General features: G+C 44.3%; 1 protein-coding gene across 2 annotated transcripts; it reads left to right on the top strand.

Moving 5' to 3' along the window:
* Positions 1-583: 583 nt before the first annotated feature.
* Positions 584-16509, top strand: wdr47a (WD repeat domain 47a). Of its 2 annotated transcripts, none has more exons than XM_033650269.2 (17): positions 584-844; positions 2877-3046; positions 3509-3592; positions 3740-3824; positions 6474-6605; positions 6698-6874; positions 7072-7583; positions 7686-7803; positions 10541-10722; positions 11735-11974; positions 12062-12125; positions 12447-12604; positions 12851-13020; positions 13124-13294; positions 13413-13544; positions 13745-13963; positions 14472-16509. In XM_033650269.2, exons 2-17 carry the CDS (start codon positions 2889-2891, stop codon positions 14612-14614), a joined length of 2745 nt encoding a protein of 914 aa, XP_033506160.1. In that variant the 5' UTR covers positions 584-844; positions 2877-2888; the 3' UTR covers positions 14615-16509. The 2 variants fall into 2 exon arrangements, with proteins under 2 accessions (XP_033506160.1, XP_033506161.1); XM_033650270.2 differs by lacking the exon at positions 584-844 and adding an exon at positions 888-1019.
* The last annotated feature ends 99 nt before the right edge of the window (positions 16510-16608 follow it).

Here is a 16608-nt window from a genome sequence, read left to right as displayed (position 1 = left end):
AGGCTGATGGCGCCCCAGATTCAAACATCCAAAAACACATAATTGAAACCACAGAATATCTCCATACTGCTCGTCCATAGTGATCCAAGTGTCCTGAAGCCCCGACATAAAAAGTTGTTTGGAAAAACCTCATTTGAACTCTGTTTTTAGCCTCATTGTAGCCTCTGGCTCTGACTGCCTCTCTGTGGACCGTGCTCACGTGAACACACATGAACCCGGTGCCCAAGTCTCACGGTCTCGCGCAAGCGCACACATGAGCGCGGTGTAGATAATGGCTGAATTTTCATTTTTGGGTGCACTATCCCTTTAACAGATCCCACTGATCCCAAATAAATAGGAAAAATTAAAACAAAAGTTTCAGGAAGATATCCTACACACTGGACCTTTAATGTTTTTTATTTAAGTGAATGCATTATTCCACAGAAAAGTCAGAAGAGTCTTTTGCAGATAAGATGAAAAGGGCCCCATGTCAACCTCTATGTACGCCACTGTTTCATTTTCCATCTCCCCTCACAATATCTATGTATTTGATATATGTATCATATTGTTGCTGCAGCTGAGGTGAAGTTTAGTGTGGAGGGCTGGATGGAGGCGGTGCTCCTGCAGGCAGCAGGCAGCAGCAGCAGCAGCAGGGCTGGGCAGCAGCAGCAGACCGCAGCGGAGCGGCAGAGACACATCCAGCAGGGAGGGGACACAGTCATACACGGAGGAGGAGGGACAGCCAGCCGGGCAGGACAAACACCACTCACAATACCGAGCCGCACTCGTCGTGACAGCGTCTGTCAACAGCGCGGAGACACCCGTGGGGACCGTTTTCTTCCACCTCATGTATTTATAGACACAGGTGAGCTTTAAACGCAGGCAGATTTGTGTTGTTGTTGGGGGAGCTGTCAGTGCGCACCCCGCCCGTGGAGCTAACTAGCGGATGATGCCTCCTCTCCCCTCGGCCTGGCTAGCTGCTCAGCCCCCTCCTCCGACAACCAACGGTTAAATTAGCCCGCTTTCCTTGAGCTCCAACGGTAACTAGCTGTTTGTTGGTTTCGCTGTAATCCGGTCGTTAAATTCAGAAGCTATGTAAAGCTAACAAGTAGCCTAAGCTTCTTATGCTGTTTGACTTGGGGCTTAGTGCCAGTGTTATTAGCTAACCATCTCTCATGCTAGCTTAGCAGGACTGCAGTGCTGGTGTCTGCCAGGACATGTAAGCAAAACTGCTTCATGGCTAGTTTTATAGCTGCTAATGTGTAACTGTTGATAGACAGATAACTGTACATCCATTAGAGGCTAGTTACTGTCATGACAATAATATAAGAGATTATTCTGTCCTGTGTAAACACATGTGGAGGGGTGTACATCCTGTCAAGCTAAGTCTTGTTTCATCTACCTCTGTTGTCTGTGACATCCTAATGAACGAATGTGATTGAAGACCAACATGCTGCAGGCACTTCTCCCACTGTTAGATCATCTGATTAAGAAAAAGCTGGACTCCTATTATATTAAAACAGTCAGTTGTATGATCCTGGATAGTGCTGATATAGCTGCAGTATCTCAGAGGATCAGTCCATCTGGGTACCACCACCAGGTTACCTGACCAGGTGTAGCCTGAAGATAAATTTAACATGCAAACAAGAGTTTGTTGCAAATCATAACAGGCTACATGGCTGTCAGGTTGTACACCTTAGGAGTTTGAGAGGTGATGTGAGATTATCGTGATGGCCCACCAGCAGATACATACATGAAATACAGTGGTTTTCAGGGTATATGATATTTATTTATTGTGCAAATTAAGAAAAAGCATGTTGGCTGATTCTGATTGTCCATTTTAAAGCTGGTATTGGCCAATATCGATGACATACCGATACTATCAGCATGTTGACTGACTCCAATAGTTCACTTGAAAGCCATTATCGGCCGATGACATGCCGATATTATCGTGCATCCCTAATTTGGATGCTTAGTCTCTTCTGTTGTTTCTTCCTGGACATGTAAGCAAAACTAGTTTTGGAGCTGCTGATGTGTAATTATTGATAGATAGATTACTGTACATGCATTAGAGGCTGTTTACTACTTTTCATTTTGACTGCATTCAGTTCCACACGTGCATATTTAAGAGCTTTCCAGTCTAACCACAGTCTTCCAGTCATTGCCAGACCAGCTTCACTTAAAGGTCCAGTGTGCAGGATTTAGGGGGATATATTGGCAGAAATTAAATATAATATAATTAGTATGTTTTCTTTAGTGTATAATCAATTTGTTTTCCTTACCTTACATTGGTCCTTGTTCAAGGAGTCCACCATGTACACTGCCATGTTTCTATAGTAGCCCAGAATGGACAAACCAAACGCTGGCTCTTGAAAGGGCAATTCGTGTTTTCGCATCGGCCACAACAGTGTCAGAAAAACACAGATTTGTAACATGAAACTGCTTTAGTCAGTGTTGTTGCCGGTTTGACTCACTGGGAGAGGAAGCGATCTCTGCGAATAATTCAGCTCTCAGTAAAAAACCTCCCGAATGTCTGGATCTTAAGCTATCACAGAAAAAGGTGCTTGTCACAGATGAGCCGGACAGTGTTGGAAAACTACTGATTTGTAATGTGAAACTGGTCCCGGTGTTGTTACCTGTTATAATCACTGGGTCCATTTGTTTTGGAGAGGTAGAGCTTCTGCTAAAAACCTCCTGAACAATGAACACTGAAGGAATCCTGAATGGGAGTTGATGCTCGGCACATGGGAGAAGTTCCAGCTGTTTGCAATCTATAATCCTCCCCGCTAGATGCCACTAAATTCTACACACTGTTCCTTTAAACATCTGCATTTTAAAGGCCTTCTTCATGTGTAGTTTAATTAGTATTTTTGCTTCTTTGCCCTTGTTATTTGCAGCCCGTCGTCACCATGACAGCGGAGGAAACCATAAATGTGAAGGAGGTGGAGATCATCAAGGTGATCCTGGACTTTCTCAACTCCAGGAAGCTGCACATCAGCATGCTGGCCCTGGAGAAGGAGAGTGGCGTCATCAATGGGCTCTACTCAGACGACATGCTCTTCCTCAGGTAAATAAACTCAGGTGTGGTCTCAGGTTGCAGCTCCAGAAAGGTTCCTACTATAAGGCAGAAACAACGGGCAACTGTCCCAGTCATAATAAGTTTAGTGTTTCTGATAGTGTCCTTTTTCATTTGGGATACTGTAACACTGCACTGCTGTTGGAGAGGTGAGTGCTCCCTTGAAAGCCAGCCAACTGTGTGTGGTCTGTAATTCTACTCAGCATGAGTCTTAAATACATTTTGGTATTTCACCTAGTGTGAAAAGCTTTTCTCACCTCGTCGTGGTACACCTTTATTAAGAAAATACTACAGCAAATAGGGCGTCAGAGATTCTGGAAATGTTCAGTTATATACACTTACCTGGCCACTTTATTAGGAACACCTTGCTAGTACTGAGTTGGACCCCCTTTTGCCTTCAGAACTGCCTAAATTCTTGGTGGCATAGATTCAACAAGGTCAATTCTGTTTCAGGCAATTGGTGCTTGATGGCCAATGGGACGAGGTCCTGCAGTTTATTCAGCCTTTGGAGTGCATGGATAAGTTTGACAGAAAAAGGTGAGTTCACTGTGTGTCGGTATGTTCAGGTTCATGCATCCTTCCTTGACGCTGGGGTAGCCTACAGCTGCTAAATTAGACCCAAACAGCATCACCACTTGCTTCTCTAAGTGTGACGTCTTCTAATATCAGCTGTCGTGTCCACAGGTTTCGTTACATCATCCTGAAGCAGAAGTTTCTGGAGGCTCTGTGTGTAAATAACGCCATGTCTGCAGAAGACGAGCCGCAGCATGTGAGTCACTAAACTTTGTAAATGTACTAATAATCAGTGTTTTTATAGTGTTCTCTGAGCCTCCTAAGTGACAACACGGCCTTGAATTCTCATCCTGATGAATAGATTTTGTAACAGCGCTGCTTTGTCCTCCCAGTGACTGTCACCGGTTGTCATGGTAGTAAACAAGTCGGCTCAATCTCAAAGGCAAGACGAGAAGCAAACAGTGTTCAGCTCGTGTAGTTTGAAACTGTAAGCCTCACGATCTTTGACAGAGAGCAGAGAGGAGAAGGCAGGTTGCATGTGTGTGTGCTCAGCAGTGGCTGCATTTGCATGCAAGGAGTGACGTGACTATTGGCCTCGCTGCGGCCAAGGATTTATCCGGATTAAGCTGTTTATGTGCGCCTCTGATACGACTTCATCGACTGTCCATGTTAGAGTAAACCGTCATTATTTATCTGTTCACCTGTGATTTTCCCGCCCACAGAATATTTGGTCAAAAGGCAAAAAAAGTGTGGCCATCTGCTGCCCCTCTCTGTTTTTGTCACAGTGGAAAGAATGGATGACCCAGTAGCAACAGTAATAGCAAGAAATGGAAACTAGTATGGTTTTTCTCAACACAAAAATGTACTTGTATATTAAGATGTGCATAAATATGCACAAAAATCCAAATTGATTCAGGTGAAATCCAAAAGTAAGATGTTTTCTGCTCCACTGTTGTCAGTTTAATCTGTGGGAACAAGCAGGTTGCATCTTCTTATAATCAGAGTATTTGCTTTATGGGGTTGTAGCTCAGTAATGACATGTCAATCCAAAATCTTGTTACTGAATGACACATAAAAGATGACGATGTGGGATCAGAGGGGTTTAAAAATAGTAGCTGGAGAATGAAATTCACCTAGAGGCTTGTCAGCAGCTTTACCTGGACATGACTGAATGTTTCTCTGTGGTGTAATTCTTTATGAATTGCAGAAATGTCCCCAAAACAAATGCATAATGACCTGAGTCTTTAACAGGGGGTCCACGACCTCTAGAGGGTCCTCAGAGTTACTGCACGGGGGGCCACCAAATTTTAGTAATTTAATTTATGTTTTGATTTAAGATTCTTCACACACAATATGAATCCAAGATAATATTAGTAACATCTAACCAGTTTTATGTACAACTCATTTTATACAATATATGTAGTAGAGGGTCCCTGCTCCATCTCTCATGTAGCTAAGGGGTCGTGAAAAATGTTGAAGACCCCTGCAGAGCTAGGTTGTAGACGGCCTTAAAGGTGAGGAGTAAGATCATGCAGGGGTCTTCAGCATTTTTCACGACCCCTCAGGTCTTCCTCTTCCGTCCACCTCACTGTCCCGCCAGCCCGCCCGACCACCATGGGGTGTTAGAGCCTTCAGCTACTCTGCCCCCCGCCTCTGGGCCTCCCTCCCACCGGACATTCGTAGCATCGTCTGTCTTTCCACTTTCAAATCCCGCCTCAAACTCATCTCTTTCAAAGAGCCTATTCAGTCTGACTCACTATGTATTTGTTGTTATGTTACTACTGTTTTATTATTTAGTTATTTCTTTGATGTTACTTTATTCCTCACCTTGTTGACCTTTTTAATCTGCTGTTATTTAGTTAGGTGACCTTGAGTGTCATGAGAGACGCCCATAAATACAATGTATTATTATTATTATTTATATTGACATTGATCATCTTGGCCATCTTGTCATCAATGCTTGCAGAAGCTAGACGACTCAGAATCAAATCTAGGTGTTTGTATGATTACAAACACAGATGTCAGTGTACTTATCTGTTGTGTTGCATCAGTTGTGTGTGGGCTAAATGTTGTGTTGGTTATTTATGTTTTGTTTTTTTTTGTCTTTTTCTTATCATTATTATTCGGAAGAGGAGGCCCAGGGAATCGGAAGGCTTTCCTAAGAGGCTCATTTTTGTTTTGTAAAGAGGCCCACGTTCAGCCCCATGATCATATAAAAGGTTGTTTAATAAATATATACACACAACAGGGGGTAAATGACAACAAAAACCACAATCAACAATAAAAAAACATCAGTATCGGCACTGGCTATCAGCCAAATTGTTATAACCATCGCTAACAGCCCAGAATTCCACAATCAGTGCATCCCTGATAATAAATTATCAAACACATCAGTAGATCTGACACACAGTCAGTTTTATTCACACATGCTTATATTCAGATCTCTTCTTTTGTATTCATGCCCTAGCTGTGGGCCAGATGTCCCACGGCAGAGCTCTGAATGCAGCTCGTGACACTGTGCCAGAGCCATCGTGTCCTATTAACTGGATTAGCTCAGACTTCTTTGGACATCTGTGGACATCAGTGTGTTGGTGTGCTGATGGGTGTGTACTGGCTGCTGTGATATGGCATTGATTGTGTGCTTGCAGCGACTTTACAGGGTGGTGCAGGATAAAATTTGAGGAATAACCCCAAAGCTTTGTCCTCTTTTTTCTATTTTTATTGAAGCTGGTGTTTTGTTTTTCGGTCTCATGACATTTAAGAGTTAGCTGTGCCTCCGGTGTGCTGCTGGAGACAAAACTCTCTTTAAAAGTACCGTGTTTTTCTACCTCTGCTGCTCAGGGAGAAATTCTACTCAGTCATCTATGAAAATCTGAAACATATTTCATGTTTTTTTTTTTTGTAGTTGGAGTTCACGATGCAGGAAGCAGTTAAGTGTCTCCATGCCTTGGAGGAGTTCTGTCCCTCTAAAGATGACTACAGCAAACTGTGTCTGCTCCTCACACTGCCTCGCCTCACAAACCACGCAGAGTTCAAGGCAAGTTATATAAAATATGTCCGTTTTTTTGCAGCATGCTGAGACTGTGCACATGTATGCTGATCTCTTATTTCTCTGCTGCTGTCCTGCAGGATTGGAACCCGAGCACGGCCAGGGTGCAGTGTTTCGAGGAGGCCTGCACCATGGTAGCGGAGTTCATCCCTGCCGACAGGAAGCTGAGCGAGGCTGGATTCAAGGCCAGTAGGGATCGACTCTTCCAGCTGATGCTCAAAGGAGTCCTCTATGAGTGCTGCGTGGAGTTCTGCCAGGTCTGAACCACTAAAACCAAACATAAACACTGAGGTCTGAACCAGTTTACAGAAGGGTTGGTGTCATGTTTGCAGACGATTAAAGGGACAGTTCACCCTCTTCCTCTACCTGTAGTGTTGTTTATCAGTCTAAATTGTTTTGGTGTTAATTGCGGAGTGTTGGAGACATCTGTAATTTGTTGGATGTCTTTGTGCAGAGCAAGGCAACAGGCGAGGAGATCACAGAAAGCGAGGTCCTCCTGGGTGTCGACATGCTGTGTGGTAACGGCTGCGACGACCTGGACCTGTCCCTGCTCTCCTGGATGCAGAACCTCTCCCACACCGTCTTCTCCTGCGCCTTCGAGCAGAAGCAGCTCAACATCCACGTGGACCGCTTGGTCAAGCCCGCAAAGACCGGCTACGCTGACCTCCTCACCCCGCTCATCAGCAAACTATCTCCATACCCTTCCTCCCCGCTGCGGCGCCCCCAGTCCGCTGATACCTACATGTCACGCTCCTTGAACCCGGCGTTGGACGGGTTGTCTTACGGGCTGTCCGGCCAGGATAAGAGAGCAAGTGGCGGGGAGGTAGTGCCGGGTAAAGGGGTCTCTCCCATGTCCCACTCGTTTGCCAACTTCCACTACCCTGGAGCAGGAGGGCAGAGCCTGAGCAGGAGTCTCATGATGGAGAGCTCTGACTGCCACAGCATCTTTGAGGAATCCCCTGAGACGTGAGTGACCTTTTTTTGTTTCAGCATTGAGGTTTTTTACAGATGCCAAAGCTTATCTACTGCTCTAATAATCTGTTGCTCTGGTGTGTTTTCTCTTTAAAGGTCGAGGACAGACACACCTGTGGATAAGATGATGAGTTCAGGTGGCACTCCGAATCTGCGTCCTGCCTCAGCTCCGGGCGAGGACGCACCATCCGATGGTTCTGTTGACAGGAACGAGGTGAGCATAGCTGACCTTTTTAACTTGTTAGACCTGTTGTATGTCACACATCACTGAACAAGCACTTGATTTAATTACGTCCTTGCATTGTTTTGTTTTTTTCATCAATGGGTGTTGCCTTCACTGAGGTTCTATATATAGGCCAGTTCCCATTAATTGTTTTCAGTATGTGTCTGAGTCATTGTCCTCCGGCAAGTCTGCTTTACAGTCTAGTCACTGACAAGGCTGACATGGCTGCTTAGAGTGATAGGCTCAGGCTCATTTAGCTCAGCGGTCCTCTGCCTGGATGAGAGATGTTTGTGGTGAATGCTTTTATTATGTCCCACCACTTTATGTACACGTCAGAAATGGCTGTGTACAGATTGTTCACACATTAATTTAAAGAATAGACAGAGGAAATCTTTTCAAACAGTCAGGCGTGTCTCTCTGGGGAGGTGACGCAAAGAGGACAGCTGCATGCTGGTGTTGGAGGAAGGTAGTTATTGTGCTGTAGCCTGGGCTACTGATAAATCACAATTCAGACTCCTTCTCTGAGTCATAGCTCACATCTGAACAGGCAAACATGATGCACATATTTTTGATTCAGTGTGAATTACACTTTGCACGGATATCATCATCTCTGATGTCAAGGCTCAAAATGCTTTTCTCTGTGTACATGAAATTACATTCACAAAACACTTCTTTTTTTTACTGCACCATTTTGTGCCATTTGTCCTTCTTTGTCAAAAGAAATCCAACATCTACTGCAGCAAAATGTTCTTTTTTTATGAACGTTCAAATATGAGGAAAATCATCACTGTGTTTTAAAGTAATTTGGCCTGACATTCCTTTTCATATCCTTAAAAATTGTACAGTATAAAAACTTCAAATTTTACGTAGTCATGGTCAGGGTCTTCCTGAACAGGATTACAGTAAAAATTTCTGCAAACCTCTGAAGGAAAACATTTATAGTAGTAGTTTGTAGTTTATGAGAGTTTAAAAATGAGGACATTTTCATTGTGTTCCAGTATAATTTACTTTGACTTTCCCTGAACTGTAAAACTATTTAATCATTTTAATGGTCATAGGAACAGTTTGAGCAGAATGTGGAAACTGTTTTTATCATCTTAGGACTTCTTTTCTGACATCGCATATTCAGTCCAAGTACCGGTACCTTAACAGCAGTAATAGATGTTCATCCAAATCCAAGCGGCGGCTGGCTTGAGTTGGTTTTACTCAGTGCTACTGTGCTGCTCCTGTCTTGTCTCTGTCAGTGTGTCCTCTTTTTGTGCCACAATGTTATTAATTTGTTTTTCGCTGCGTCAGAAAAATGGACGTGTGGCATGATAGAGTGTGAAAATTATTAATTGCATAAGTCTCACGATCACTGCGTGGGAGATGGCAGCCCTGCACGACGAATTTTCTGTACCAAGTTACATGCAACTGTGGATGTAGAGCTGAGTATTATGTGTACAGATCGAGTTTTACGTGCACTACTATGCCTATGCATGTGGTATTTTAAGCCCTGGGTGTTAATTGCAAACAAAAGTTCATAATCTGCTAAGAAATTATAGAACTTGGAGTCATCACGTTTTTAAGTTTTCTTCATTAACAAAGTAGTAATATTGCACCAGGTACAAGATGATGAGATATATAGATAATCTAAATAGATTTAGAGCAACTTGCTGCATACATTTCTATATTAATAATGAATGATTGTGGTCGTTTGTTTTAAGTATCCAGTCTGTAACAAAGGAGACTGACAGGGCAGAAACAGAAAAGGAAGCCCAGGTGGATTTAGTTCTAGGTCAGCAGAGACACGTGGCTGAAGCACCCAGGAGCTTAACCACAAGAATGAGTCATTCTTGCCCTCCTGTTGCTTGTAAACACAGAGTTAACACAGTATCCATTTCTGTCTGTCTCATGCCTTCTATTCTGGTCCCCTTGTGCAGCGCTGTGTGAAGTTGGTGCTTTGTACTGCCTTCCCCGTCACCCTAGAGACACACAGAGTCCAGAACCAGAAGCAGACTTTGGGGCCTCTGTGATCTCGCCATCACACTCCTACCCTTTCTTTCTTGTTTTCCTCTCTGCCCCTCCATCCGTTTTCAAGAGCGGGCGCTGCGCCAGTGAGTCTCTCCCCTCCTGAAACATTTAGTAGATCTGTTCCCACCAGATTGTCAGGACAGGAAGGAGAGGACAGAGAGGGGAAGTGACCTGTCCTCAGCTATCGGTCTCACCCTCCTTCCTCCTCTAATACCTGAGCTGACAGAAGAACAGGGCGGAGTAGGGTTCATCTCATCACAATGCTGGCTTTGAATCGTGTTGATAGGAGTTGGCAGTGGCCATCTTCGGATGTTAACGTGCTTCACTGTGTGAGAATACTGTGCTTTGTATGTGTTTAATTTGTGTAGAAAATTTTGTTTTTCTCGCACGCCTCTACAGAGAACAAAGAATCCAAAAACTGTTCACAAACTCTCACACAACTCATGCAGTATAATCCAAGTCTCATTTATTCAGTTGTATGCTCAGCACTTCCCAAACACATGTATTTTTGCTAAAACCTTACTATTAAAAACACTTTTGCATAAACAGTCTCACACCCGGAGGAGTAGCACAGCTGGATATATATCGATATAAACAGTGTGTGTCTAAATCTATATTGTGCTTGAAAATATATCGATGTATTGTACACTGTCGTTATATCGCCGAGCCCAATTCCATGTATATTTTCTTTAATGGTATCATGTTCGATCCTCAGCTTCGAGACTCAACAGAGAAGTACGAGGAGTTCTATCGGCAGCGTCTCCGCGTGCAGCAGCACCTGGAGCAGAAGCAGCAGCAGAGGCAAATGTACCAGCAGATGCTGCTGGAGGGAGGAGTCCAGCAGGAGCCCCCACCCAGCGACATGCAGCACAGCCTCACAGAGAAGTTCCTCAACAGGTACAGACGGCAGAGATGTCTAAAATGTTCCCCTGTCAGACGGGTAGTGCACGTCTCTAACATCTGTTAGAAGTCATATGGCAAACTTCAGTCTGTCGGTGCAGCTCGCCTGAGTTGAGCTTGTTAATTACAGCATGGCTTTTAATATCGTGGAACAATAGAGGAGCAGCTGTCAGACATGGAGAGGTAGACATGTTAAGGCCCTGATAATGATGAGCCCCATGTGGCTTCTCCTAGTATGACACACACACCTCCCCCAAAACACGCCTCCGTCCACACTGCACCATCTGTGGTGATCAGCTGCATCACGTCACATGGGACCGTCATCTCGTGTTTATTACTTAGACACAATTAGATTCAGACTACACTCAAAAATAGCATCTAAACATGTATGGTGCCAACAGAAACATGCTCCCAAACCACCACAGGAGTATATTTAGTGTCGAGTCTGAGACAGAAACGACATGGAAATTTGTTCATTTTTGCTTTTTCAGCAGGACAAAGACTTTGCTTTGATTTGTCCCGTGAGAGTTCCTCCTTTTCCCCAGCCTCTCCCTGTCTCTGTATCCTCTGCATTATTCACAAGGGTGGCTTTGCATAATTACATCATTACTTCAGTTTTCTTTTGTCTGCTGCCCTTTGTAGTTTAAAGGGACACTTCACCCCAAAATCAAAAATACATATTCCTCCTCTTACCTGTAGTGCTGTTTATCAGTCTAGATTTTTTTGGTGTGAGTTGGCTAGTGTTGGAGATATCAGCCGTAGAGATGTCTGCCTTCTTTTGAATATAATGGAACTAGATGGCACTTGGCCTGTGGCGCATTTGGAAAAATTCAACAGCAATGTTTCTTTCTATAACTCATGACCCAGATACTCAAGATAATCCACAGACCTTGTTGAGAGCAGTTTCATGTAGGAACTATTTTCTCTCTACCGAACTACAGCCACCAGTTGAAAGGCCAAAAGAAAGACAGATTTGTAGACACAGTTCATGAGTATGTGTGTTCCTCAGGTCCATCCAGAAGCTGGAGGAGCTCAATGTGGGGATGGAGAATTTAGGGGAGGACATGAAGTCTCTGACCCAGCAGTGCAATGGCAATGGGAACCCGCCCACCTCTGAGGACAATAACAACCCTCCATCTGCGACCCCAGAGAAAACCCTAGGGGGAGGGGTGCTCAGCAGCACCCCACAACGCACCGTGGGGGGCCGCCCCGTTCAGCCTCCAAATGAGTCCCCTGTCATCGCCCAGAGGTACTGTGGATATCACTTTTTTTGTTTTTATACCGGAGTTTGTTGCAGGATTGAATTTGATGATTTGCGGTATTTGTTTTTTGGCAGTGAGCAGAAACTAAAAGGAAGTCAACCAGGTGACTCTCCAGGCTCCTTGTCCCGAAGTAAAGAGGTAGGTATGCACACAAGTAACAACGACTTGTTCATTTTCCCTCATGTTAGCTGATATTACTATAACAGAACAACGGTTTTATGGCACTTTCTTAACTTCTCAGATCTGATTTTAAAATTGTTTTCCTCACAGCACAAGACAAAACAGTGTAATGCTAATTTCTCATTTGACTAAGCAGATTATAACATGATTATATCCTGATGTCACGCTGGCATCATGACAGTATAAATATCATAGAGTAGAGAAGATCAAAGTAGATTACACTGCTAATTACATGTAATCTGTGCGCTGATATGTTTTCATATGTGGGTCTGTTGACAGGGCGACAAGTCTAAAAGCCTGTTTGTGCCGGTGCATTCTCTGGAAGACACTCAGGCTATCCGAGCTGTCGCCTTTCACCCGTCCGGATCGCTCTACGCTGTGGGATCCAACTCCAAAACTCTACGTGTCTGTGCTTATCCAGAAACACTGGACCCAAGGTAACATGGACAGTCACCTCAAGAACTTTGAGGAACAGTTGTCCGTTCACTTCTCTTCCTATCAAGAGAAAGACCCTGCAACCTGTTCTTGTTCCCGTCACTTTGACTCAAACACATGGAAAATAGAGTCCAGGTTGAAAAGCACTGAAGATACCATGTAAAACAAATGATGAACACGATGAGGTTTGCTCATCTTCTCTTCTACCATTTGTCACTTCTCTCCTTTCTTTTTCCTTCTCTCCTCAGTGGTTCAAGTCCAACAAAGCCGCCAGTTGTCCGCTTCAAACGAAACAAACACCACAAAGGGTCCATCTACTGCGTGGCCTGGAGCCACTGTGGACAGCTGCTGGCCACAGGCTCCAACGACAAATATGTCAAAGTTTTACCTTTCAGTGCGGAGACGTGCAACGCCACAGGTACAGGCAGTGGGATACTTCCTTGCTAAAATGAGGGCATGTGTCTGTTAGTATCAGCATCTCACTAGCAGTCTACTTTTTGTTTGTCTCTCTGTGCCATTAGGCCCAGACCTGGAGTTCAGCATGCATGACGGCACCATCAGAGACCTGGCCTTCATGGAGGGTCCCGAAAGTGGAGGAGCCATCTTGATAAGCGCCGGAGCTGGAGACTGTAACATCTACACTACTGACTGTCAGAGAGGACAGGGTCTGCACGCCCTCAGTGGACACACAGGTGCACTGACTGTCTCATTCACCCGTCCGTCTGTCTGTCTGAGCTCAGAACATGAAGTGGAGAGAGAAGGATCGCAACTAACACGTGTGTGACGTGTGATTTTTGTGTCACTTTTCAGGTCACATCCTGTCTCTGTATACGTGGGGAGGCTGGATGATTGCTTCTGGCTCTCAAGACAAGACGGTGCGTTTCTGGGACCTCAGGGTGCCCAGCTGTGTCCGAGTGGTGGGAACTGCTTTCCATGGCTCAGGTATGACTCACTTCCTGTGTGTTACAGGTTTCACCTCCATCTTTGGATCAAACAACTCCACCCAACGTTGAAATCTTCCATAATAGGTGCTGATGCTCTCCATAGGAAAATACTGATTCTCCCAGTTAGTGCAGGAGGATTTTACTGGTAATCATGTACTGGTTTACACAGCTACACCCCATTTTCTATTTACTCCACAGGCAGTCCTGTTGCCTCAGTAGCAGTAGATCCTAGTGGCCGTCTCCTAGCAACAGGACAGGAGGACAGTGCATGCATGCTGTATGACATCAGAGGAGGACGAATCGTCCAGGTGTACCGGCCGCACTCCAGTGATGTGCGATCCGTCAGGTTCTCCCCTGGAGCGCACTACCTGCTCACCGGCTCCTATGACACAAAGGTCATAGTCACCAACCTCCAAGGTACGTCTCATCTCATCTGCTGACGTATCAAAGCAGCTACAAGGTTATAGAACAGCCTCGATTTAACACTGACGCCTCTATATGACCGATATAAGCAAACGAGACCATTAGCGAGAAGATTTAGACTATCTTCCCTCAGTGTGTAACGTCTATAAAAATAAAAATGATGGAAAGTGGAGTCTGTTTAAAGGTGGAGTCAGCAGTTCTGTAGAAAGATTATCAGTACACTGTGGAGTTCAGCACTTTATTTAACGTGTGCCAGATTTATTGTCCCTCTCACTCCCACTGCCTTTTTCTTTACACATAGACGGCGGTGTTTCCCCTCAGGGCTTTTCCATCCGCTGACATTAAAATATTTATAGATCTGCTGTCATGTCGGCCACATGGGAACAATCCAGGACAAATTCTGACTATTCTGTTTTTCAAATGTGAAACATGGCTTTGTCTCAAGGTGTGTCATGGTTTTGAATCCGCTTCTCTGAGCTCCATTTCCTCTGTGTGTTTCCAGGTGACCTGACCAAGCAGTTGCCTCAGACCGTGGTGGGAGAGCACGGCGACAAGGTGATCCAGTGTCGATGGCACACAAATGACCTGTCCTTCCTCTCGTCCTCTGCTGACCGCACTGTCACACTCTGGACTCACAACCCATAACACACACACACACACACACACACACACACACACACACACACACACACACACACAGAACCAGTCATAATCTAACAGCCTGTTTACACCTGGTATTAACGTTCATTTCAGTCATCTGAACACAAGTGGACAGCTGAGACACATCACCACTTACACCTGTGTGTGTATATGCGCCTGCAGCTGACCACTCGTGTTAGATTTCGTTACTGCCTACGTCACGTACTCTGGAACAGGGGTAGGCAAGCTGCAGCTATTTAGTCCCTCTCTAGTTGCGCCGTGCTTTTGACAAAAAAAATTATATGTAAAATAATATCGGCTAATTTTTAACATTTCATTTATAATTGTCGTCGACCTAAAGTGATGCACATATTCTCCAGTGGTAAAAACGTGTACCCTATACACCGAGGAAAAAAAAAGTATCTTAACATTTCGTCACCAAAAATGTGCATCACATGTCTATGGCCTTGTTCCTTTTTCCTCTAAAATTTGCCAATACTGGCTAGTCTTGTTTCGCCCTAGCTAAGTCTCGTAGGAAAATAGAGAATTTAATAGTGCATGGACAGATTTGTTTGCTTTCACAGCCAATGCTACAAAGTTAAAGTACCAAGCAATCATCAACAGATCACTGCAGAGTAGCCTTCTAAGCTAAAACATATTAATGAATGCTCACTTAGACCTATTAGTAATGTTGATAGACTGATTTAGACTAGAATAGGCTGTTTTTTGTTTTGTTTTATTTTGACCAAAAATGTCTCTTTTGATATTTAAGGTTGCCGACCCCTGCGCTAGAAGGTTTAAGGGCCCTGCACACGGGCATTACATGCACACTAACTGCTCGCTAGTCATGTTAGCGGATGTGTCGGTACAGCTGGAGCTATCACTGTCAGCAGAATTCGACATGTCTCCTTCCAGAGGGCAAAATGATGCACAGTCACACAACACTTAGTCCTGCACTGATGGAGTAATCTTTGTCAGGGACGCATCAGGACACAATAGCATTTACACTACAAAAGACGTGGTCAAATGCGTCCCAAGTTTTGTTCTGGAGTTCGTTCACACTTATATTAGGTGCTGTCCACTTGTAATCTGATCACGCTGTTAATACCAGGTGTAAAGAGGCTCTTAAAGACACATTCCCTCTAAAGCAGTGGTTCCCAACTGGTCCAGCCACGGGGTCCAGCTTTCTCCTTAGTCATTAGTTCAAGGTCCACACAGTTTAATATATTCAATGTCATATTTGCGCTTGGCCTTGTCGTTGAGCTAGTTTGCTGTCTCTGTCAAGTAGCTGTCCGTTAGTCACTCTCTCTACAGCAGGAAACGGCACTTCAAACTAAAAGCTCTGTGCTACGTCAAATTAAGTGTGTTTTAATAAACCTGTGGTCCATAATGAATAGACCTGAGACCCACTTTTGGACCGTGACCCACCAGTTTGGAACCACTGCTCTAAAACAACACAGCTCCTCCTGCACTATCAACACTGTCACACCCTCTCAACACACTTACAGCTCGAAAACACACACACATACACCGACACACGAGCAGGTGAATGAGCCTTTCGCTCCTGTCTGTAGGAAACCAAAATGGATACAAACCTGTGACACATCAGAAGCACACGTTGCATGTTGTCTCCTTTTTTTCTTTTACATCACTCACATCGCATTTGTCGCGCCGATTGTCATCACCTTGAGGGTCAAACAGCGGGATCATTCATTATTCTCACCGTCACTCCATCCTACATCTTCACTTGTTACACACACGAGTCAGTTGCTGCATGTTCTTTTCACTGAGGAGTTGTTGAGGTTAGACAGGACAGAGTGCTTTGTTCATGATGGTGCCTTTCTTGAGTTTCCATAGCAAAAATGTAAAAAAAAAAAAAAAACAAAGACAAAAAAAACAAACATAATATGGTCATTTTTCAAGATCAGATTTTGTTAAGTCATCTTGGAAAGTCCGACATTCCTTCTTCTTTTGCATATCATTTTCTTACAGCTGGTGTA

This window comes from Epinephelus lanceolatus, chromosome 12, assembly GCF_041903045.1.
Source record: "Epinephelus lanceolatus isolate andai-2023 chromosome 12, ASM4190304v1, whole genome shotgun sequence".
Taxonomy (NCBI): Eukaryota; Metazoa; Chordata; class Actinopteri; order Perciformes; family Serranidae; genus Epinephelus; species Epinephelus lanceolatus.
Note: the sequence above shows the minus strand (reverse complement) of the source record. Positions and strands in the feature narration are given on the sequence as shown.

Excerpts from the sequence above, each read along its gene's own strand:
- wdr47a (XM_033650269.2), top strand. The coding sequence starts at position 2,889 with ATGACAGCGGAGGAAACCATAAATGTGAAGGAGGTGGAGATCATCAAG. Across the intron at positions 3,047-3,508 it reads GACGACATGCTCTTCCTCAG|GCAATTGGTGCTTGATGGCC; the intron begins GTAAATAAACTC and ends ATTCTGTTTCAG. Across the intron at positions 7,804-10,540 it reads GTTCTGTTGACAGGAACGAG|CTTCGAGACTCAACAGAGAA; the intron begins GTGAGCATAGCT and ends TTCGATCCTCAG.